A 24,709-nucleotide genomic window follows, 5' to 3' on the forward strand; every position below is an offset into this window, starting at 1 on the left:
GGAGAATCGGGGTCTGACTGGGCCGGTGGGACACTGGGAGAAAACCCAGTGGGCCTGCCGACCCAGACCTGCTGCCCTCTGACCTTCCAGCTGGACCTCATTGTGGCTGCAAGTAGAGGAAATAAGGTACACTCCTCTGAGCCGGAGGGGGGTTGTGGGGGCCCCTGAAGCAGCCACCCCCAGTTGGCAGAATAAAGAATGGCATAGGACAGGGCGCTGTTGATTGCCACACAGAGGTCCAATACTATATGTAAAACTAAGATGTGTTATTTTACGAGGCTTTACTTACCCTTTCAGAAAAGTAAGTAATTAATGGTTAATTAATTAAAGTCCAACCAAGGTATTTTAAAAGCATGTCTAACGATTTTTTTTTTGCATAATGAAAAAAAATGTAATTTGTAAGCAACTTTTCAATATACCTCAACATTTTTAGTTGTTGCAGGGGTCCCCAAAAGGTAGATCAAGATCTACCAGTAGACTTTTAGCTGGTGATCAGTAGATCTCAAGACACTGTCAACAAACAGTTTGTTTAAATTGCCCTCCTGTTCATGCTTTTCATTTAAATATTTAAGTTAAGGTTACATAGTTGTTTGTTAGCGATATACATTTTCTCATAAATCAATATTAAAGTAATATTTTCCTTGGAACAGAATTGTAACAATGCTTTTATGGATGTACATCCTAATAGGACATCATTAGTGAAGGTCGAATTTGTTCCATTTTGCTTCGCTGAACAATTTGCGAATTTCCTGGCAAACAGCATGCAAAACACGAATTTTGACGTCCGCGTCAATTTTGACGTCCGGCGTTCAAGTCAATGGGCGTCAGAATAATGTTGATGCGCAATGGTTGTGATGCTAGTTTCCGACTTTTTTCTCCGTCGTCAAAACGTGGAAATTTGCCCCGAATTCTCGTCTGCCGAATTTATTCGACCATCACTAAAAGTAGACCTTGCATTATTATAGTATGGGCATAAAGAAAGGGATGAACGCCTACTGCTTTCAACTGCAATTACATTAACAAATAGCTTTTAAACCATTGACTTGTTTTAATTAATGTATAATGGAAGTTTGATTAGCATTACATTATCTTTAATTATCCAAAAAGGAAATGGATATTCACCCAAATACTGACAGTGTTGGGGTGACCCTTAGACGATATGCAGAGCAGCAATGATAAAGTCTTGTATAAGCAGTTCATAAATATAAATGTTCCGACCTTAAACACACCCCCACACACACGGTTTTTCCCCTTTTTTTGTTCTAAAGGTCTATATACATTGTTTCCCTGGAGCTCCTCATCTCTGTCAGGTTAATCAATAGGCACCGTATGGCAGAGGGTCAGTAATCAGTGTCATCATTCCTTTAAATCGTGTTGAAAATTTGCTTAAAGCCTGGGCCAATTAACATCGAGATGATGAATGGATGGGTAGATCGGATGAGCCTGGCGCTTGGGGGCTTTGTGAGAATAAGATGCTCAGCTGTTGAGCAGGAGACACCAGCGAATAATATCAGCCATTCAAGTGTGCGCAGTCCACCCACTCTTAATGATAACGTCAATCTAGCAAAATATACACACATTGGACTTGTCATGACTTAATAAATCAAAGGAGTTTGTCAAAGGCATTCAGATAGATTAACGAGGCAGCGGCAATAACAAGTCAAATTTGCATAGAGAGTTGCCCGAATCTCAGTAAATTATGATCCTGTTTTTCATTTGATTATTTGCTAATGTCTCAGGAGGGAGAATGATTATATTAGCATGCAAACTCTACTCCAGCGGTACAGCTATACAAGAACACGCACGCTGGAACCATTCAGCTTTACATAAAACGTCTAGCGATTAACGCTTTCATTTCTCCTTTTTTATTTAAAAAAAATTGTAGGTCCTCCCCCTTATTATTAAATTTTTTTTTTTTGTGCAGCAGATCCAAGCGATTCAGCTTGACAGAGGCTTGATATCATTTTAACAGTGTAGTGAATTGTGCCTTCAGGCAAAATATCGTTTTGTTGCTATAACCCAACCTATCCATCTGCCAAGCAGATTGGGATTCTCCTATCCAAGGCTTGCATCATGCCTCACTGACAACTCCAAATAGGATTAAGGATTCTGAAACATGCAAATAGCCTCGCCATCAGATAATCCGACTCCTTAAATGTTTTTAAATGCTGAGTAAATGATTCAGAAATAACGTCCAAAAAATCCTTTATCGGTGAATGGCAATAAATTAGCTCCTGCCCTGGGTATGGCCAAAGCACAGCTGATAATGTTATTTTTTTTACCATGTCTTGTATATCAAAAGGTCATGCATGCGGCTGTAGAGCGGCTATTCCCATGCGCCCCCCCACTGCCAACCATATTTCAAGTGCCCTTGTTGTTCGAGATAACACCATTTAATGTCTTTGTCTTGCGCTCAAAGGAGAGTGTCTAATAGAAAATAATTTAATAGATTATACTGCATTAAAGAAGCATTTACAGGACAACAATGTGCAGTGGGTATTTAGAACAAGGAAAACAGATGGAAGCTGAATTACGGTGCAACCAAATTAGAAGCCGCAAACTGTTTCAGCTTGTAGGCCTTAACATAATTTAAACATTCTTTAATCTCCCAAATCTACTCCCCAAAGGGGCTACTTTTCGTCACACTGCATTCTTTATTGTAAACTACTGTAGCATGGAATCCAGTATCCAGAAAGCTCTAAATTACAGGAAGCCCATTGTCCATTTTAAGAAAATAAATTCAAATTGAAAAAAAAATTCTCTGTAATAATAAAACGGTAACATGTACTTGATGGTAACTGAGCTGCATGAATCCATATTGGTGGCAAAATAATCCTATTGGGGTTTATTCAATATTTATAATTTTTAGTAAACTTAAGGTACGGAGATTCAATTTATGAAAAAAAAACAAAAAAAAAACCTCTTTCCGGAAAATCCCAAGTGTTTTGTATAATCTGTCCCATACCTGACTTAAAGGGATGGTTCACCTTCAAACAACTAATTGTTTTCAGATAGATCATCAGAAAAAAGACTTTTTGCAATGACTTTCTATTTTCTATGTGTGACTAGTGATGGGCGAATTTGTGGCGTTTCACTTCGCCGAAAAATTCACGATTTTCCAGCAAAATTTGCAAAACGGAGAAAAATTCTCGAATTTCCCACGAACTGATCAAAACGGTGAAAAATTCGCAAAACGGTGCCGGCGCCTGTTTTTGACACCGGCGCCTGTTTTTTCGGACGCCAGCCTGCGTTTTTGGCGAAATTGTGACGGCGTCCAAAAAAACAGTTGGGGGCATCCATTTTTTTTAGACTCCGGCGAATTTTCACGGCGGTTTCACAAATTTATTCACCGGTGGCGAATCGCGGGAATTCACGCCAGGTGAATACATTCGCCCATCACTATGTGTGACCGTTTTTGTAAAGTGTCATTTCAGAAGCAGCCCTGGAAGGGCTGTCGCCGACCCTGTAAACTGTGCTTAATTGATACATTTAGTTGATACATTTCTTATATTTGTCCCTGCTGAGCAGTATCTCTGGGTTCATTACAGGCAGCTGTTATAATTGATACAATAGTTGCTAATACTCCAGAGATGCTGCTGATAAATGTATCGACTAATTGTTGCAAAATTGTAACAGTTTAGAGTCTGCGCCTGAATTACTGAGCTGCCAGACTCCAACACCAGAGACAAGAACATTCAACTTTAAACTTAGATTTTGGAAAAACTGTAAAAAATAAATAATGGAAAGTAATTGAAATACAAATGAATTGAAAAAAATGTTTGGAAGGTGCACAACTCCTATAATGTGGAATGCTGAAAGGGAATTCTTTTGGTCTATATGATTGTGCCATAAGTATATAATGTTCTGTTAATACAGGTATGGGTAAACCATTATCCAGAAAGCTGAGAATTATGGGAAGGCCAACTCCCATAGACTCCACCATATGATTACTGAAAATTATTTTTTTTCTCTGTAATAATAAAACCGCAACTTGTACTTGATGGCGACTAAACTGCAGGAATCCATATTGGTAGCAAAACAACTCTATTGGGTTTATTTGATGTTTAAATATTATTTTTTTTAGCAGACTTGGCTTGATGAAAGATCCCTTTTCTGAAAAATCTAGGGTAGTATTCTGGATAGTATACAGGTATACAGTGTAATAAAGGTAAAGTGCCTGTATTACACAGTATATATTATTAAAGACTTCCTTTTTTTGTAAACTATCCGATTACATTAAAATCACAGTAAAGTAATAAGAGGGACTAAACTGAAGCATTCCAACTCAAACAAAGGTGGCCATACATGGGCTGACATGTGCCAGAGTAAGGGCCAAAATTATAACCACGTCTGGCCATGGATTAAGCAGATATCTGACAGGTTGGAAAATCTGATTAGGAGAGAAACTCATCAGGCTGTTGGTGCAGTCCTACATGGATAGATGCCCCTGTTGTCTTCTAATCTGTGGCCTACAGACCAAAAGATCACCACCTCCTGGCCAGTTCAAGCAAAGATCCTCACTTTGGGGACCTTCCTAATTGATCGAATATTTCCACTTATGACCAGACTAAGGTTTCTGTCTATGACCATCACACAGATCAAACACATGCCAAAATGCCAAAAATTGTAAGAGCGGAAAGTGAAGAGGAGCTGTGGGTCCTCTTCACTTACTGATCTTCTGATGTACATTACACCAGCCAAGATGGTGCATTGGCAGATGATATCGATCAGCAAACCTACCTATTTCATAGTACATAGAAATAAGTCTGTACACATTTTGTGTGGATTTTATCGGTGCATGTATGGCCAGCTTTAGTCATTGAGGCAGAACTGGTCATTATTCTTGCAAGGGAACTGATCTTAGGTAAGAATATTTAAACTCCCAGCTGTCCCTCATTTGGAAACTCTACCAACATCCCCATACCTGCTAGCACTATTTGGTCAGTTTAGGACTCGTGCCTGATCCAGCCAGGCCTAGTTCTTAGTTGACTGAATACGCACACCAGCACACTGTCTTTTTCTCTCTATTTGCAATGGCAACTGTTGAGTTTGAAAGAATATGTGTAATGGAAAGTATAGGACTGATGATAGATACGCATGCTATTTTATTTTTTTTTAAACTGATAGTTATATTTCCGGTAGATAAATAAAATTGTAGCAGATAAATATCACTTTAGACCGCAAAATTGTTCGCTTATTCCCTGATTAAGAGACGACAAATCTGAATTTTATTTTTTGTCTATTTGGTTTTTGGGCGGAGAACTGCTCTCTGTGTGTAATCAAGACATGTTCAAGTGGCTTGCTTTTTCCCCTTTGTTACTAACCTTTATACATATAAACACAACAATCTTATCCTCCTCCTGCTGTCCCATCCTTAGCCAGCTTAAAACAATTGCTAACAGTGGGGCATGATGGGGATAACGGGTAATAGCAAGCCATTGTCTCTGTTGTTGGTGCTCTATTTGTTTTCTTCAAGCTGAGCAAGAAAATAAGTACCCTAGGTTGCACTATATAGTCTCTCTTTGTGCTCATGTGAACACAATATGTGCTGACCTGCAAGAGCACAAACCCATTTTATTTTAACCGCATTTTTAGTTTTTTTTTTTTTTGTTTTTTTTTTCCATTTCCTTGTTTCTAATTAGAACATGGATGTTGTAGTGTCAGCTATCTTTGGCTGGTTGATCTCTGCTTCTAGCCACAAATTAGTTTTGTTTTTGTTTTTTTTAACAAGATATTTGTATTTAAAAGTAAAGCTTTTTCTTTTTACAGACGGCCTCAGAAAGAGAAGACTGTAACCGGGATGAACCGCCTAGGAAGATTATACCAGAGAAAAACCCACTTAGACAGGTACCACAAACCTTGGGACTAGTATCTTCAGTGCTATAATTTTGTTTACAATGTCTTTATCCAAGTCAATATAATCCATGGGCTGGCAGGTTCTTGCTATTAGAGTGTCAGGCAGCCATCTTTTTTATTTTCCTGCCCTGTGTTTGTGCTTTTGCTGTAATGTAAGGTCTGTTTTAGGGGAGCTATTGGGTTGCCTAACAAAATCACACCCTTCAGCGAATTGAGGTTTTGTTGTCCTCAACCCTAGCGTGAATGACCGAGTCATTGTTAAACAAGTGCAGTAGCTCCTAGTTACTTTTAGGAAACTACAACATAGATGGATGTTTGTGGTTAGACTAGCTTAAACTATGGCCTTCTTGGGAGCAACAACCTGTTACTGCTATTTGAGTGTCGGGGATAAATGGTCTCTGAGGGCTAATGAAGCCAACCTTAGGATTTCCAATCTACCTCTAACCACCCCACATAGCACAACTTTTTTCAATTCTCTTATGATCCGGCCATGCCGTAACTCCTGCCCTTTTATTGTGTCCAGAGGAAAGATCGTAGTGATGTGCGGGTCGGGCCGACCTCACACTCCTCTTCGCAGGTGGGTGTTGACCTCTTCTCCTGCTCTCCCTGCCCGCCACCTTCAACTACCTGCTTCCAACTTCCGGCTTTATAGCTTGCCCTTCCCCTTTTGTGACGTCATCAGCAGGGCGGTGCGGGTCTATAAAAGGAAGCCGGTGTGCAGGTGGAGGGAGGTTGGGCTTCTGGCGGGTGCGTGTGGGGGAAAACCAGACCCGCAACTCACTAAAAGTTATGTAGTTTTATTTGTGGTCATGAGAAAAGAAGGGAATGCGAGCACTGCAGATGTTTTCGGCAAAAGCAAGAGAATTTGTCCTATACAGAAATGCAAGGGGTAGGGTTGCCACTGTAATGGTAAAAATGATGCTCAATGCCAAATGTATTAATGGGGAAGATTGATAGAAAATATAGGAAGGCCTATAATTTTTTTCCCAGAAAAGGTGGCAGCCCTTATAAGGGGACACTTCAATTAGGTCAGTGGGAAAGAAAAGGGCCAATGTGTATGATGGGAATGGGCGTCTGGAAAATGGATCACTGAATATATAATATGATAGTGAGGAAGCAAATATGATCATAACAAGTGGATACATGAAGGACAGTTGATGGTTTGTAGAGCATGGTACTAGAAGAACCTTTGCTGTTTGAGAGAAGGAAACACATTGTGGGTGGTGCTAGGTAAGGAAAGGAGTCTGGTTGGCACCACAGTGTGTGTTACAGGTGGGTCAGTTGAAAAGGGTATGGCCAGTGGATGAAGGAATAGGAAAAGTGTATGGTTGGTCATGGAAGACTGGTGCTTTACATAGGGTTGCTGGAGAATCCTATTCTTCCTGTGGCCTCTTACCTAGGAGGGAGGATTATTCCCTTTACTTCAAGGAGCTATGGGCCATGCTGCAACTCCTAATGCCTTTATTATCATCCTTCTGCCAACTCTTGGACGTTGCCTTACTAATAATCCCACTAAAGCAGAAGCCTCTATGGTGAAACAATTAATGTAACCACCACTCTTTCAAACACGCTTTATAATCTGCAATAAAATTATAAACATGCTGGTGCTTTTATAATAAATTGCTTATTTTATCAATTGTCCCTTTAAACCCACGTGTAAAGGGGTCCCAGAATGCATTGGATTTGATCACAAGACACTAAAACAATTATAAGTTTTGGCAAGTTTCGAGTAACAAATGTTTTTTTTTTGTGTAAGGTTATAAATTAATTTTAATAGGCCGATCCAGATGGTTCATTTGGAAAATGGATAGTCGGATCTGCTGGAAATTAAACTAAATTTATCTGTCTCATACGTCAAACTGAAGTGAGAGGGAATGGCGCCCATTAAGTCCGGCACTTGCAGATGGGCGAGCAGGTCACACGTGGGACTAATTGGATTCATTTGGAAAATAAATGCTTGAATTTTTGGATCGCTGCTTCTTTTGAATCTTGGCCTCTAAGATTTTTTTTTTTTTCAATCTGCTTTTCTTAACGCGGTGATGTGCAAAAGCTCCGTACCCCCCAGCCAGTGGCTAAATGATTCCTATAAAAGCATTGCAGTTTCTAATTCCCAGTTTGACTGTGCTTGATCCGGACAGAATGATCACTTTTATTATATCCTGTAAATATTGTATGATTTTTTTTTCTCTTTTCAATTAAAATGTGTCTGGTGAGAGTGCACTAAAACTCTCGCTAGCACACATACTGCATACTCATGAAGAATACTTTTAAGAGCAGAGGGGCTGGAAGTTGTGTGCTTTCTAAAGACCATCATCTCACTGGCCTTTACTAATGGACAAGGAGGAGGTCTGCAGGGGTCCTAGCCCTTTACCTTGTTTAGGAAAATAATGAATAAAAGTCTGTAAATTTATTGCCGGGCCATCTGCTTTTATTCTTTTCCTTTAATAGTGAGAATTATTTGTCTTCTATGAAGACATTGTGGTGGGCGCTCCCTTGGTGTCTGACCTTTTTGATCCCCCTGTAAGCGCTGGTACTATTGGCCATAAAGAAGGGGTCAAAGGGCGGCTGTTCATGCTGCTTTGGCCATGATTACCTTAATGGCTTAAGAAAAGATGTTGGGCCATGTAGGATGTTTAAACCCCCGTCTTTTATTCATAATATTGAGCCACTCAGTTTTGTCTATTTCAGATCCTTGGCAAATATTAGTGCAGTGCTTGCCCTCTTAACCCCTTGTTTGCTGTGAGTATTTGATCTTACAGCTTCTGCCTGTTCTGTTTCTGTCAATAAAAGCCGACTTGATTTGGAAGCAGGGACGTAACTACAGAGGAAGCAGACCCTGCGGCTGCAGGGGGGCCCAGGAGGTACAGGGGGCCCCATCAGGCTCTCATTGATGACCAATTTGGACATATATTGGTAAAACAGGACAAACACTGGATATGTTGGGGGCCCTTAAATGAATTTGCTGTGGGGCCCAGCAACATCTAGTTACGCCACTGTTTGGAAGGGGATTTGTTAATGTTAAATGCAGAGAGCATGGTGCCCTTATGCCTTGAAATGTAAAATAGATGGTACAGGTATAGGACCTGTTATCCCGAGTGCTCAGGACCTGGTGGTTTTCCAGATAACAGATCTTTCTGGAGAATTTATTCTATTAGGCTTATGTCCTAAATAAAGACTTTTTTTGGGCTCCTCTTTTTCAGTATCAAGTAAAGGTCCCCATAGACGCAAAGATTTTTCTTTGGTGAACAACCGATTTTAGCGAAGTCCGACCAATCCGTCAAATTATCATGAAGTTAGTGGGAATCGAACGATCGTACATTTTCGTTCGACATCCGTCAGAAAATTGATCGGCCAAGTTAAAAAATGTTTTATCTGTCCCAGTGCAATCTATCTATGTTTGCAGCACTAAGCAGGCAGCTCCACTCAGTTTTCCTGGCAATTTTGCCTGAACTAGTCTCTTTAGTTGATGGACAAACCATACTTTTTAAACTATCGTTTTGAGATAATCGTGGTCTCACGATAACGAAAAGATCTTTTAAAGATCTTTACATCTATGGCCAGCTTAACAGTAAGACTCTCCCAACTATTGCTTTTGTTTAACAGATCTTTCTGATCTTCATACCTAAATTCTACTATAAAATCATTTAAACATTAAATAAACCCAATAGGCTGGTTTTGCTTCCAATAAGGATTAGTTATACCTTCGTTTTGATACAGTACAAGGTACTGTTTTATTATTACAGAGAAAAAGGAAAGCATTCTTAAATATTTGGAGTCTTTTCGATACCACCGTAATTTGGAGCTGACTGGATAACCGGTTTCCAGATAACGGATCCCATACCTGTATCTATAATAACTGCCTTCCATTTCCATCTTTATAATATATCTTCAGTTCTTTGGTTTGGTACCCAGGATAGTTGTATTTAAGTATAGGCGCCTACTGTACTACAGTATTGCTCAGCAAGACTGCGGCCTCGAATGTTTTACTGCAGATATGCTAGTGGCCATAATACATTGGGCATGATCTAATGTCCGTATAAGCTATTATTTCTATTCCAGTATTGGCCTGTCCTACTTAAAACCCAGAAGGGACTTACACACACACTTACTCTCTCTTACACTCACTCTCTCTTACACTCACTCTCTTTCACTCACTCACTCTCTCTTACACTCACTCTCTCTCTCTTACACTCACTCTCTCTCTCTTACACTCACTCTCTCTCTCTTACACTCACTCTCTCTCTCTTACACTCACTCACTCTCTCTTACACTCACTCACTCTCTCTTACACTCACTCTCTCTTACACTCACTCACTCTCTCTCTCTTACACTCACTCACTCTCTCTCTCTTACACTCACTCACTCTCTCTCTTACACTCACTCACTCTCTCTCACACTCAATCACTCTCTCTCTCTTACACTCACTCACTCTCTCTCTTACACTCACTCACTCTCTCTCTCTTACACTCACTCACTCTCTCTTACACCCTTCATAGACTTCAGTTCTTTAACTCGAGGATAGCGAGTGACCAGGTAACCAGATACAAGAAGACCAAATCATACACACCTCTTCTTATGTGAAACTAAATGAGTTAATTGATGTTTTGGTTTTTTTTTTTAAGCATCTCTGACAGCAAAGCGGTTAGGTATCAGTTATGTTTTGGATCTGATGCTAAAGTCATTGGATTTAGCTCCATCTCACTTGGCAGTAAGCATGAGACGTCCTTGGGAAGAATACAGGGTTTGTTGTCTTGCCTAACCATGACTATTTTTGCCAGAGTATAGTGTTGTTCGCTGCGTCTTCAACCCAAGTGGATGGGTTTCATTAGTAATCATGGTCTTTATGTAGCCTTTGTCTGCCCACTTGCCATGCTAACAATGTAGGCTGTGCTAAATAAAGGCACTTGATAAGAGTTATGGCTTCTTAAAACAGCATGGTTCCACCCCTCCCATTTGTATTTCTTTAAGTAGCTGGGTACTTTTTACTCACTTTCTTACAGGAACCCTGGAGATCTAAAGACACGAGAGAGGCCTAGACAATGGCAAAGTGTCTGGCCCCTTGTTAGCTTTTCTTTTGAGTTCATGAAACCAAATGGAAACCATCTGGCCTGGCAAGTACGTGTTCTTTTGCCTTACACCCTACTGAAGGCTTATTCTCCCAGATAGCAGTATTTCAAACTGACAACTCTTCTTTGATACAAAAATATTTTACAGGTGCCCCACCCATTGAGCTATACCTTATAGGAGATACAGCTGCTCTGTTATCAACACATGGAAATGTTTTGTATACCACTAGTGATGAGTGAAACGTTTCACCGTAAAAAAGGATTCCCATAGAGACCAGTGGGTGAAAAAAATAGCTGTGCGTCAAAAAAAAAATAGTTGTTCGTAGACTTTTTTGTCGAATTTTCCCAATTTTGTTTTTTTGGGAGTGGTACCAAGCCACAGATAATTGACGGGTTAAATAAATACCAGGAATTCTGTTATTAAACACCACAAATGATACCTGACCCAGTCCAGTAACTTGGCACGTGGTATAACCCTTTTCCCAGGGAAATGCCTTTTGCTCTCTATTCTGTTATCAGACTTTTTCCATCTGTATTTATAGGGATACTATCATGAGAATTTTACAGTGCAGCAAAGAAATCATTCAAACTGTTACCCGATTTCTGATTAATAGATCTAGAATCTCCGTTTGGATATAAATTCACAATTCTTGTTACTGCATATTCGTGTCGATACAAATGAATGGGTGCCACCATTATGCCACTTTTAACCATTACAACAGTCCGTTGAACTGAAGAAGCTGCTCCGATGAGTAGTGAAACGTCTTCAATGATTACTCAGCAAGTCCAGTTGGTTTTAGATTTACCTATACTAGATATACCATGACCTGGATGAATGAAAATATTCATAGTTACATTACAAGTACTGTTTTCTTCTGATAATTATCTTGCTAAGGCAGGCATGTCCAAAGTGCGGCCCTTTTTCAAATTTACACGGGCCCTCAGCCTCCATCATGAAATTAATGATGAGGCCCCCCAGCACAGTGCGATCAGGAATCCCATAGCAGTAATATTAAGGCTTATTCGTGAAATTATCTGCCATTCGGTCTATACTGCTGCCTGTGTGCTGAAGGTGTTGGCAAAAGACCCGTACTGGCACGTAGTGACACGCTGTTTTCGCATACTTCTTTAGGGCTGAAGGTGTCAATAGACGTACTGACGTGCCAGTACAGTAAACTAAAGAAGTATGGCGTCACTACGTGCCAGTACGTGTCTATTGCTAACACCTTCAGCACACAGACAGCAGTATAGACCAAGTGGCAGATCGTTTCACTAATGTGCCCAAATATTACTGCTACGATTACTTAATGTTAATGGTTCAAAGAATGTCGGGCTGAATGGTCGGTCCCCACACATTTTCACCTCACCAAATCTGGCCCTCGTTGCAAAAAGTTTGGGCACCCCTGTGCTAAGGTATGCAGTATAGCAGTTCCCCCTCATGCTGTGTGCCTGTATTGGTTTTCATGTATATAAATAAAGAGTATACTTTTCATGTGTTTTATATAAAATTGGGATTATTCGTGACTGTTAAATACCTCCTAGATGTGCCCTTATGTTGGTGTCCATTAAATCTAAAGGGATGCCAGCTTTACAGTCTTTCAGCTTGTTAGTCTACAAGTCCCTATCCCTTGCATATTGTTACATACTTGTGACTCTAACCAGGGTCGGACACTGGCCCAGACCCCCTCCCCGATTGGCCCGAACTAAAAAAAAAAAAAGTGCAACGTGGTGTGCCTGCCGTTCGTCCATGCTGGCTTTGGCGCAGGCGCTTGGGGGCCCCAGGGGTTCGGTGGGGCACCAACTGCACCAGTCTGACCTTGACTCTAACTCTCTATACTAGAACTAATTAACCATCACACATGTACTTAGTACTGTCACTTACTATATTGGTTTGTCTCATTTTAAGTAGTTGCTATGTTCCTAATTAAAGAAACTTCTATTTTGCTGTATGGTCGCCCTCTAGTGGCTGACAGCAACACATTATACATTTATCACAAATGGCTTCTTAGTTCATATAGGTACAGGATGTGTAAGGAAATATTTCATTTGTTTGTACAAGTTTGGGATCCGTTATCCGGAAACCCATTATCCAGAAAGTGACGAATTATGGAAAGTCCGTAGAAAAATGGTGTAAAATCCAGGAAACTTGGTGCATATCAACCATCCCATCCCCCATTCTCTTTTGATAGTGAGATGATTTGTAGTGTTTTTGTCGCACTCAGTTGACATTCAGATCAGGTGGATGCCCTTTAAGTTGACCATTGCAACCAATTAGACAAAACTTTGGGGGACCTGGTGTTTTCTGGATAAAAGAATCTTTCTGCAATTTGGATCTCAATACTTTTAAGTCTAATAAAAATATTTTTTTTCCAGTAAGGGTTAATTCTATCTTAACAGGGATCAAGTACAAGGTTCTGTTTTATTATTATTATTATTATTATTATTATTATTATTATTATTATTATTGAGAAAAGAGTAATATCCTTTTAAATCTTGAATTATTTGATTTAAAGGGAGTCTATGGGAGATGACCCTCTTGTAATTCTGTATAATGGATCCTATATCTTTAGTACATAGTGTTTTTTATAGTGTAGAAAACTCGAGTCCATTGTATAATGCTAGGTCAGCACTGTTGACATTTCGTCATTCAGAAGTGCAATACATTTATTTACACAATGTCTTTTATAGAAAATATTAAGGATAAACACTGTGTGTGTGTGTATATTTGTGTACATAACCACACACACACACCACTGGAGTAAAGTAGTATGGGATCCGTTATCCGGAAACTCTTTATACAGAAAGCTCCGAGTTATAGAAAGGCATTTCCCATTGACTCCATTTTATCAGCATTTTTAAAATGATTTCCTTTTTCTCTAATAATGAAACTGTAACTTTTTCTTGATCCAAACCAAGATATAATTAATCCTTATTGGAAGAAAAACCAGCCTATTGGGTTTATTTAATGTTTATATGATTTTCTAGTAGACTTAAGGTATGAAGATCCAAATTACAGAAAGATCCATTATCCAGAAAACACCAAGTCCCGGGCATTCCGGCTAATAGGTCCCATACCTGAACAAGATATCTGCATTTAAACTAAAGTTACGGTGAGGTTTTTGTGGGCTTTCTCTCCCGCTTTGTATATCACTCCAGTATATGTTCCTGCATAAAACATAATCTACTAACATAGCAGAGCATCATGCAGTTGGCCCTTAGATGTAATCAAAAAGGAGAATTGAATGAATTTCCATATAAATGTGCAATATCATTTCCTATAGCCAGTAACTCTTAGTTACTTCTGATAAGATAACCAGCATGCACTTCTTTATAGCAATTTCTTTTATTCTCGCTTTTTTTTTTTGTTTTGGTATTGCTTCGATTAAGAGAGTCTTCTATCTCCTGCTGTATTTACATAAGTAGAAATGTTAGCCTTGAGACGTTAGATGGGAGACTAAGGTATATTTGTTGCTACATAAAATAGTTTTTTATAGTTCTGTAATGGCAGTATTCTACCTTAATACATCGTAATGCGTTCTTCCACCCATTAGACGTACAGTGTTACAGTATTGTGTTATCTTCAATATATGCTTTTGTGGTCTAAAGACATTAAGCACTCCGTCCAGTTGACATCCCTCTTTTTTTAAAATATGGTGCCATCTGGAAGCAAGTTTTGTATGCTTGGAAATGATGTACCCACTGGTAAGTGCAAAGGAGTTCAGTAATCAATTTCTTTTAGTGTGTTATATGTTTCCGTTGACAAGTAAGCCCTCTATTGATTAGCAATTACTTTGTTAGATAATCTTGTGTCATGAATGTACTGTAAAAAATAGTCGCTTAGATGTTTTACCCCAGCAGCACTACTAAAATTGAGAACTTGTTCAGAATTATAGGCAGCTCTAATGGTCATTCCTACAAATCGGTGTGTGTGATCCGTGTGCATACTCGATAATCTTATAGCAGAAGCGAAAAATCTGCGTCTGGAAGAACAATGGAACCCGTATGACTAATGATATATCTGCAATTCAATTGTGCTTATTTAACTTACAAGTATTGAACCTGTTATCCAGAATGCTCAGGACCTGGGCTTTTCCGGATAATGGATCTTTCTGTAATTTGGATTTTCTTACCTTAAGTTTACTAGAAAATCATTAAATAAAGCCTGGTTTTACCTCCAATAAGGATTAATTATATCTTTGTTTGGTTCAAGTGCAAGGTACCGTTTTATTATTACAGAGAAAAAGGAAATGCGTTTTAAAAATTGTGGATTGTTTAGATGAAATAAAGTTTATGGGAGAAGGCCTTCGTGGAATTTGGAGCTTTCTGGATACCGGGTTTACGAATAAAGGATCTCCTACCTGGATCTTAAAAGGGAGAACTTAAATATGTGCCCTTCAGTGTTTGTCATAGCTAGGAGTATATAAAAATTAGGACTACACGGGCGTTTCCGTCGCGATCCGACGCGTTGCACAAAACTGCAGGCGTCAAGTCGGATGCGACAAAAATAAGGTAAGCAATAGCATTGTCGGATGGTGTTGCATCGCTGATCCGACATATGACTGTCTGATGCAGACGCTGCGTCTGCATTCGACAGTTGTCTCGTCGGATCAACGCTGCGACTTCATCCCACATTTGTATATCTTTCCTTATTCCCGTATTCTTCCCTGCAACAAAACGCCTCTTCTTTGGGGCGACAATCTCCCCGAACTGCCTTCCCTACCTTCCCACCGGCTATAATGAAAAAATCGCCAGCGGGATGGCACTCGTGATGCTTAGTTTTCCGAAGTTTGCCCGAACTTGCCTCATGAGGAAACTTCGGGCAACTTTGGAAAATTACGCACCGCGACTTATCTGCCTGTGTGTGCTTACTCTTAGACCAACCTGTATAAGCTAAAACATAATGGAGAAGACTACTTGGACTCATGTTCTCTAACATTGGGAAAAATAACTTAACTTCTCTATTTCCATACACCATTTACTAACCTTTGCAACAGTTGTTTTGGAAGTGAACATCGTTGCAAAAGAATTTTATTTTTGCTGAAGTCTCCATCACTTTTGTGAAATGTAGACTTTTATCGCATGGATGGAGTGTTTCCCACAGTGTTGACTATAATAGTTTACCTTATCTTACAACAGGCAAAAAATCCCAGGGTGGATTAAACGGATGTTTATATGCCATTTTGAAATGTATTCAACACGTGCATTTAAACACACATTAACATGTACCTGACACGACACCTATAATAAGGAAACCGCGGTTGGGCAGGTTGTTGGCAAAGGCAAAATTCTTCATCGTATAAGCATATTGCATGCTGTGCTTATGTGCTTAATACAGTGTTTTCCTGCTTCTACAATGCACACGATTTCCATTTATCAAGGTATAGGACCATGTTTAGTGTATGCTTAAGGAGTTTTCAAATGTGCTAAATGCATTTTAAAGAGCATATTTTTTATTTAAATGGGTCTCCATTGTGTGTAGTTCGTCCTTATGAAACGGTTGCTTCCTCTTGTGAAGCTGGCCCAGACGAGGCTTCTCACAGAGAGTTAGAAATATATCATAGGCACATACAACTTTGAAAGCAGAACTGCCATTTTGGAATCCCATAATCCTGCAGTTTTCCCATCTGACCAGGCTGCTCTTTTGATTGCAGACCTCCAACAACTGTGCCAGTTTGTGCATAACCCAAGATACCGTATGCTTGTTTGGCTCTGCTATGAAGACAGAAAGTTGTGTAGTTAAAGTAAGTGATACTATAGAGTCATATCATTAACCTTCTTGGCTTTTCCGTGCTTTTTCTATAGGTGTTTTTTTTTTTTTTTTTTAAATGTTCTATAGATGCTTGTAATCTGTTATGACCCCAGTAAAGCTTTGTATCAAGACATAACATTACCTTTGTGGCTTCAATCTTCTACAGTCAAGGTATTTCATACTGCACCAATGGAATGGTAGAATTATTGGTTAGACTAGAATGGTTTCGTCAATATGCTCATCATTAGTCTTGACTGCATTTTCCAAAGAATGGATATGAATAAATACTGGTGTGCTGGAGATGAATAACCTACTGTGATCATACTGCCCATTGAAGTATAGCTGTGCCGGCAGTTTTGCCCAAGCAAGTCTTGAGCACTACCAGGGTAGGCTGTACACATCCAGAGTTACTCCCTAGGTTTCCATGATGTTTCTGCTAACTTGCTCATCAGAGTTGCTCTAAATGCATAAATTTCTATAGTAGCTTGACGCTAGGAGTGGAGATCTGTTTTCAAGGTGAGATCGTATCCGTTCAAAGCGGTGTAGACCACGTAAGTCAAAGGCACCTGAAATGCCAATAGGGTTTGTGATAGCAGTCATGCTTGAGAGCACACCAAGCTGTGACTGTACAGAAGGTCCAGCATTAAAGAAAAATAGTAGTTTAGTTACCATATACAAGCTTCAATTACGCCATACACGCTACAATTCAATTACGAACACAACCATTGGTCGTATGAAAGATCTTTCGTCCACTTTACTAACGTTAAAAGCTGAATCGTCCGATATGGAGGTAAAAATAAAAAGGGGTATATTTATTAAAAAGTGAAGTTAGAGATCACCACAGTCCACTAGCGTGAAATACCGCCTCTCTATTTATTTCTATGGGATTTTTAAAAGCGTATTTATCAAAGGTTGAACTTTTACTTTCATAAATACGCATTTAAAAATCCTATAGAAATTAACAGAGTGGCAGAATTTCACTCTAGCAGACTGTGGTGATCTTTAACTTCACACTTTGATAAATATACCCCAAAGAATTATTTAACTCAGATGATTTAGCATTTGTTGTAATGTTTAGGCACCTTCAAATTTGCTGGGTAAAAATTTCCAGTGCTGCCCGATCGTCGAGACGATCGATATCCAAGGCTTTTTCCCGATATCGGTAGCCTTGTTTCCCACCACACATGCACATATGATCCTACGAAAGATCTTACTTGCATGTATGGCCACCTTAAGATGGGAGAGCCATTGTGCTTCAAGGAAATGTAGGTCGACTAACTAGAGAGCCAACTGAATCCTTGTCCCACAGGGACACTAATGGGCCAGTTCCAACCCTGGTCAGAAGTTATAGAAACTTGGCATAGATTCAAAATTATAATTGGTTAATTTTATGGTGCAATCCTTCTACAGGGTAACTTAAGGTATATAGAAGCAATAAGAAGCATTCTCACCTATGGAAGCTTTCTTGGCAATTAGCATTGCTTTCTTGCAGTGAGACTATTTATCAATAGGTATTTTTCCCTCTTTAATTGTATTGTTTTACTTTCTGCTCAATCAGCCTCCCCTAAACGGGAACCTTTTCATTCGAAATCGCTAAAAATAATGCGCAGGTCCTTTTTTTTTAATGTAATATCTGTATTCACAAGCCAATTTCCATGTTTTTTATTTAATGGATTTTAATAGCTCAGTTGTTTAGTTCACAGAATTATCTACAGGAAAGAAGATATTTCAGTTCAGATTATGCTGAAACAGTGTGATTGTGGCGTGAGATGCGGCATGCTGTTTAATGAGCATAAAGTCCTTTTCTCATAACTGATAGTAAACATTTTCCTAAAGAATTATTGCCAGCTGTGATCTGTGCAACCGTTACACTTTTCCACCACTTTGCTTTACAAGCTAATAGCAATAATTAGAGGGTAAAAAAAGGGAAAGAAAAGTTAAAGTGATAACTTTTAAAGGACAAGCAAAAGTGTAAAAGATTAGAGATTTTAAGGTGCGGAAACTAGCTAAACTATCAACTGATTTTGCTGCTGAATGTAGGCCTCCATATTCTCCTTGCAAATTAAATTGGCTGCCCAATATGTATTTAAAGGGATACTGTCATGGGCAAGCATTTTTCAAAATACATTAGTTAATAGTGCTGCTCCAGCAGAATTCTGCACTGAAATTCGTTTCTCAAAAAGAGCAAACAGATTTTTTTTATATTTAATTTTGAAATCTGACATGGGGCTAGACATATTGTCAGTTTCCCAGCTGCCCCCAGTCATGTGACTTGTGCTCTGATAAACTTCAGTCACTCTTTACTGCTGTTACTGCAAGTTGGAGTTTTATTATCACCCCCCCCCACCCCCCAACAGTCTAACGAGAACAATGGGAAGGTAACCAGATAGCAGCTGCCTAACAAAAGATAAAAGATACCTGGTAGATCTAAGAACAGCACTCAAAATTAAAATCCAGGTCCCACTGAGACACATTGATTTACATTGAGTAGGAGAAACAACAGCCTGCCAGAAAGCAGTTCCATCCTAAAGTGCTGGCTCTTTCTGAAAGCACATGACCAGGCAAAACGACAGATTGCGGTCTTCAAACCGTTATTACAACTAAAAAAAAACAAAAAAAAAACACTGGAAAGCTGCTGAATAAAAAAACGAACTAAAAAAACCATAAATAATAATGCATTAAAAGTTATAAGAATATCACTCTCTACATCATACTCAAAGGTGAACAACTCCTTTAAAATATTAGTGGCACATTCCAGTTTTTTTTTCCCCAAAGTGTCTCTAAATCCGAAACTCCCTTACCTCTACTGATTCTATGGCAGGTATGTGAAAAGTGAGGGAGAGAGAGGTTTAAGGTGGGAAACCGCAGTAGTAAAAGTTGGTGCAACTAGTGGATGGCTCTTAGAGGAACGGAAAACTTGCCCAGGAATTTACATAGACATCAGACCAGAACACTCCCAGCACCCTTTACAGCCAAGAGGCTTCAGGAAGTAAAAAATGTATCACTAATGGAATTATCTGAAGATCCTCAGATTGCCTAAACCTGGTGTCTGAACATGTTGGGGTTTTTTTTTTTTGTAATTTTTTTGCCTGGGATTTTTTTTTTTTTTTTTTGATTCCAAAGGGATTTTTAGCATTTTAGTTTAAGCCATTCCATGAAAGGAAATGAAACCTGTCGTTTCTAACCCCAATTGATGTTTTTAAAAAAAAAAAAAAATGTAGCGCTAATTATTGCAGACAAAACTAAAGTTTTCAGGGATTACAGATTATTTTTTTATTTTTACAAAAAAGGTAAATTTAAATTTTTGCCACATTTGAACAATCTGATTTCTGTTACAGGAAGAAGGATTTAAATCTCTGGTCACTTATAATCTATAGTTGCCTGCACCTATCCCCTTCTGCACTCGAATTCCAAGATCACTTTCTAAGAATGAGCATATATTTAAAACGTAGGTAAATCTATATTTGTGCCCAGCGGGTTCATTAGGAAAAATGATCTGGAATGAAGTTCTTCAACCAGAATTAACGGCGGGGGTAACCGCTGGTGCATATCGGATCACCCGCACGGAGAAGATCACATGGCTTCTTCAAAAGTCAAACGATCAATTTGCCTCGTTTTGGCACTGTACTTAATGCACAAACAGTGCGATCTGCGGGGCTGTAATTGCATTGTTAGGGCCAAGGAACAAGCCTTTGCCTTTTCAGCAGACAGCTGGCAGGGAGAGAGGCATGTTGTTAGGAAAGAGAGAGGCAAGGCAAATAAAATTACTGCTAACGCTCAGAGATCGGCAGGAGCCCTACTTGCCTAATCTTACCGGTGGGAGCAAGCGGCTGTTGTAATCCAATTATAGCCGCATAAGCAATTTGTTAGACACTCCGCATAATGTAACAATTTCCCAATAAACTCTGACTTGTAATAACGTCGGCAAGAGCCCACATAAATCTGCCCGAATGGTGGGGGCTGGAGTATTCGGCTGGGGGCTTGTAATTGGCATCATCAGCACATTTTGTAGTGCAGTATAGTGCAGTATTTTAGTGCGGGGATTTAAAATGGTTTGTTAAAGTGTGCCCTTTAACCTTCTCGCTGCCAGTGGGGCCTACAGCTCATTGCGGCTTAAGCTTTTGCTAGCACACTGTCTGTTAAGCCTAGGTTTAAAAAACGCATTGGTTTATTTAGGGTTAAATATCAAGCTATTTTAAATATATGTATAGGATCCGTTATCCAGACTGCTCGGAATTATGGGAAGGCCATCTCCCATAGACTCAGTTTCATACAAACAATTAAATTATTTTAAAAAATGATTTCCTTGTTCTCTAATAATAGAGCAGTACCTTGCACTTGATCCAAACAATGATAACATTTATTTTTTATTGGAGGACAAACAATCCTATTTTGTTTAATGTTCAATTGATATTTAAGTAGACTTAAATATGGAGTGTGGAGAGCCAATTACAGAAAGATCCCTAAATCCAGAAAACCCAAGTTCCCATACCTGTATGCATACCAGATAAACAGTCCCATACCTGTATTTTATTTGCGTTTAACTTGTGCAATGGTTTTTTTACTTTCAAATTGGAGTATTTATTCTGCATGTCTGCCATAAAAAACATTTTCACAAGATTTAACTATTTTTTATACTCCTTTTCAGTTTTTTCTGTACCCCGTTGTATACCTATTTAAAGTAACGAAGCCCCAAATCGCCTATTTTTGCCTGTCTGAGGCTTCTGTAATGAAGAGTGCAGTTCATAAACAGAGGTCACTTAAATCCCCCCCAATTATTTGTGTACGTTTTAACCGCTATATCTGTGCCTTTTTAATTAAATCAATCCCCAGCTATAGTTTCCCTTCACATTTTAAGGGCCATTCTTCTAGAACTGTTCTCTTCCCTGGTTTTCCTTGGTTGAGCAGTTATCTTCCCTAATCCTTCCCATTTGCAAAGTCTCATTCTCTCCATACAGTTCTTAAAATGTTAAACCCCGCTGCTTTGAAACCCATCTGTCACTACAATTATAACTGTTATAAATTTGATTTTGGACCAATAGCTTGGAGAGGCAGCTCTTTCTTCCCTTCTCCTTCGGGCACATTAGTAGATGCTCATGCCCCTATTATAAGCAGTCTTTGTCTTTCTGTAACTAATGGCTGTTTCTCATTGTTGTGACAGTGAGCTGTGTGCGTTATTTTCTCCTGATATTGTAATAATAATGAGAGCAAATTAGAACAATCAGTTTACACAGATAGCTCTTGATTGGAGACAAGGAGCAATATGGCAACAGGCAATCCATCTTCTGGAAGCTGTCACATTACCTTCAAGCAGTGTGAAAGGATCAGGCGGGGCAGGAGGATCCTGCCCAATCAGAAGGCAGAAATTAATGAGGGCAGCATTGTTCTGTGATCAACCTTTTAATTAGCAAGACAGGAGATGGAGAGTATAATACCAAAGCCCAGCTGCCGACTGCCATTCATGGTTTCTGAAGGAAGAAGAAAAAATCCATTGGTTTAAAATTACATGCTCTGTCTAGTGCCACTTCTGAAATCTGCTCTCTGATTTACCAAAGCTTACATATGTCTACCGGATATCACAGCATTGCTCATGCTAATGAGCCATCGTTTCCCCCTTCCTTCCATCAGTCTATAATATGTTCATCCTTGAGACATTTGGACAGAAACGTTCCCCATCCAGAACGTCGCTATGTATATTTTCTTGTAGTCGTGAAACAAACGATCACGTCGGTAAAGGTTCCTCTCTATAAAACGGCTTTTACCCAGCTGGTCGCCTTTGTGCAAAAAATGCTCCCTTCACTTTAAAAACACTGCCAGAGTGGTTCAGTACATTAGCATTTTAATAGATGAATAAAAATTGGCTTATTAAAAAGGTTGGTTCAGACATAACATTGGGAAAGTGCTGCAAATTTAGCACAGTTTTTACAACTTACTTCAGCTTGTTCTGCCTTAATGACAGTATAGCACATTGTGTAACTTCTAATATTCCCAATACAGTTTTTTAAAAGCGCTTTTTTTAACCACTTCTGTGCTTGTTTCACCCTCGCTGCAACCTGGTATATGTGTAAGGTCACAAGCTGGTTTATTTGCCTTGAGATTATTCATTCTTTCTATTTCCTGTTTTTTTTATTTTAATGAATCCTGTTTCTGCTTTTCCAGTTGTTTTTAACTTTTCAGACTGCTTATATTCAGGTTTAAAAATATAGGGATGCACCGAATCCACTAATCCAAACCCCTGAATCCTTCGCGAAAGATTCTGCGAATACGAACCGAATCCTAATTTGCATATACAAGGGGAAATGGGAAGGGGAAAACCGTTTTACTTGTTTTGTGACAAAAAGTCACCCAATTTCCCTCCCCTAATTTGCATATACAAATTTGGTTTCGGTTCGGCCGGGCAGAAGGATTCGGCTGAATCCTGCTGAAAAAGGCTGAATCCCTAAACAAATATAAAGATTATAAAGGGTATGGGATCTATTATCCAGAAACCTGATATCTAAAAAGCTTCAAAATGCAGGTTTGCCATTTCCCAGCATGTTCTTTTAATTTTATTTTTCTCTCTACAGGTATGAGATCCATTATCCAGAAAGCTCTGAATTACAGAAAGGCTGTCTCCCATAGCCTCAATTTTATCCAAAAAAAATAAAAATTTTGAAAAATGGGTTTATTTTTATCTGTAATAATAACAGTACCTTGTACTTGATCCCAACTAAGATATAATTAATCCTTATTGGAGGCAAAACCAGCCTATTGGGTCTGTTTGTTTACATGATTTTCACGTAGACTTAAGGCCATAGACATAAAAATTACGTTCCAAGAAAGATTGTTTCAATACACACGAGTAGAGCTGAATCGTCAGATATACAGGTAGAAACAATAGAATTCTACCTGTATCTGACGATTCAGCACTAACAATGGCCGATGTTTGGCTTCCTTCAAAGGCACCCAATCAAAAATTTCCATCCAACCCGATTGACGAGCCGACCGATGTCCAAGTCTTCTGCCGATATTGGTCCGCTCTTTTCCCACCATACACGCACCGAACCTCGTATGAAAATTAATTTTGTACAATATTATTTGTGCGTCTATGGCCACCTTTATGGTATGAAGATCCAAATTATGGAAAGATCAGTTGTCTGGAAAACACTAGGTCCCGAGCGTTCTGTATTAATGGTCCCATACCTTTAGTAATCTATACAGGTATGGGACCTGTTATCCAGAATAGTGTGGAACTGGGATTTTCTGTACACGGGGTCTTTCCATAATTTGGATTTCCATACCAAAAAAAAATTATTTAAACATTAATAAAATGTTTAGGATTGTTTTGCCTCAAGTACAACGTCCTGTTGTTATTTTTTAAAATTTCAATGATTTGATTAAAATGAAATCTGAGAGAGATGGCCTTTCTGTAATTCAGGGCTATCTGGATAACTCTACCTTGAAGTTAATGGCAATAAGTAGGGATGCACCGAATCCACCCGTTTAGTATTTGGGCTTACCCCCCGTATCCTCTCAACAGATTTTGCCAAAAACCAATTCCAAACCCATGGTGCCGCCGGAAATTGTGGGTGTGCCGGCAGAAATTGCTGATACGTGCACAAAGTGTGCACACTGCAAATTTTTTTACCATGTCTGATTTGGATTCAGTACGGCCAGGATGAAACCTTCTTTTTTTATCAAATAAAAAGGTCAAGTTTACTATTTTACCAAACAATATATATTAATTAATTACAGGGTCCCTTGACAAAAAGCATCAGGGTGTATCGACCCAATGCAGCTAGCTCACTTTCAAGTTACAGAGACTTTCCCCGAAAAAGTTTCTGGTGTGAACAAGGCCGTATAGCAATAATTGGAGAAACCTGTTTAATTTCGTGCAAGCAGCACAATATAGCAATTTAACACAAACAGCTTATTTACTTTACAGTACATCTGGCTTCAAGGACATTCCATTTAAGGAAGCACATTTAACGATTACTAAACAAAATGATACTTTGTTAATGATGTGAGTCAGCATGTTTCTTAGAAGACCTGTTTGCTA

The 24,709-nt window shown here is 39.1% G+C and overlaps 1 protein-coding gene across 12 annotated transcripts in view; it reads left to right on the forward strand.

The window, feature by feature from the left end:
• Nucleotides 1-24,709, forward strand: part of btrc.L (beta-transducin repeat containing E3 ubiquitin protein ligase L homeolog) — a 117,789-nt gene that overhangs the window by 51,753 nt on the left and 41,327 nt on the right. For 6 of the 12 annotated variants that reach the window (XM_018225243.2, XM_018225237.2, XM_018225241.2 and 3 more), the window contains 2 exons: nt 5,770-5,847; nt 16,574-16,663. The exons of 2 other annotated variants lie outside the window; for them this stretch is intronic. In XM_018225243.2, the coding sequence (XP_018080732.1) occupies nt 5,770-5,847; nt 16,574-16,663 (168 nt within the window). The remainder of the gene's footprint in view (nt 1-5,769; nt 5,848-16,573; nt 16,664-24,709) is intronic. 4 more of the 12 variants (XM_018225240.2, XM_018225244.2, XM_041568703.1 and 1 more) reach the window with 2 other exon arrangements.

Source organism: Xenopus laevis, chromosome 7L (genome assembly GCF_017654675.1).
Source record: "Xenopus laevis strain J_2021 chromosome 7L, Xenopus_laevis_v10.1, whole genome shotgun sequence".
Taxonomy (NCBI): Eukaryota; Metazoa; Chordata; class Amphibia; order Anura; family Pipidae; genus Xenopus; species Xenopus laevis.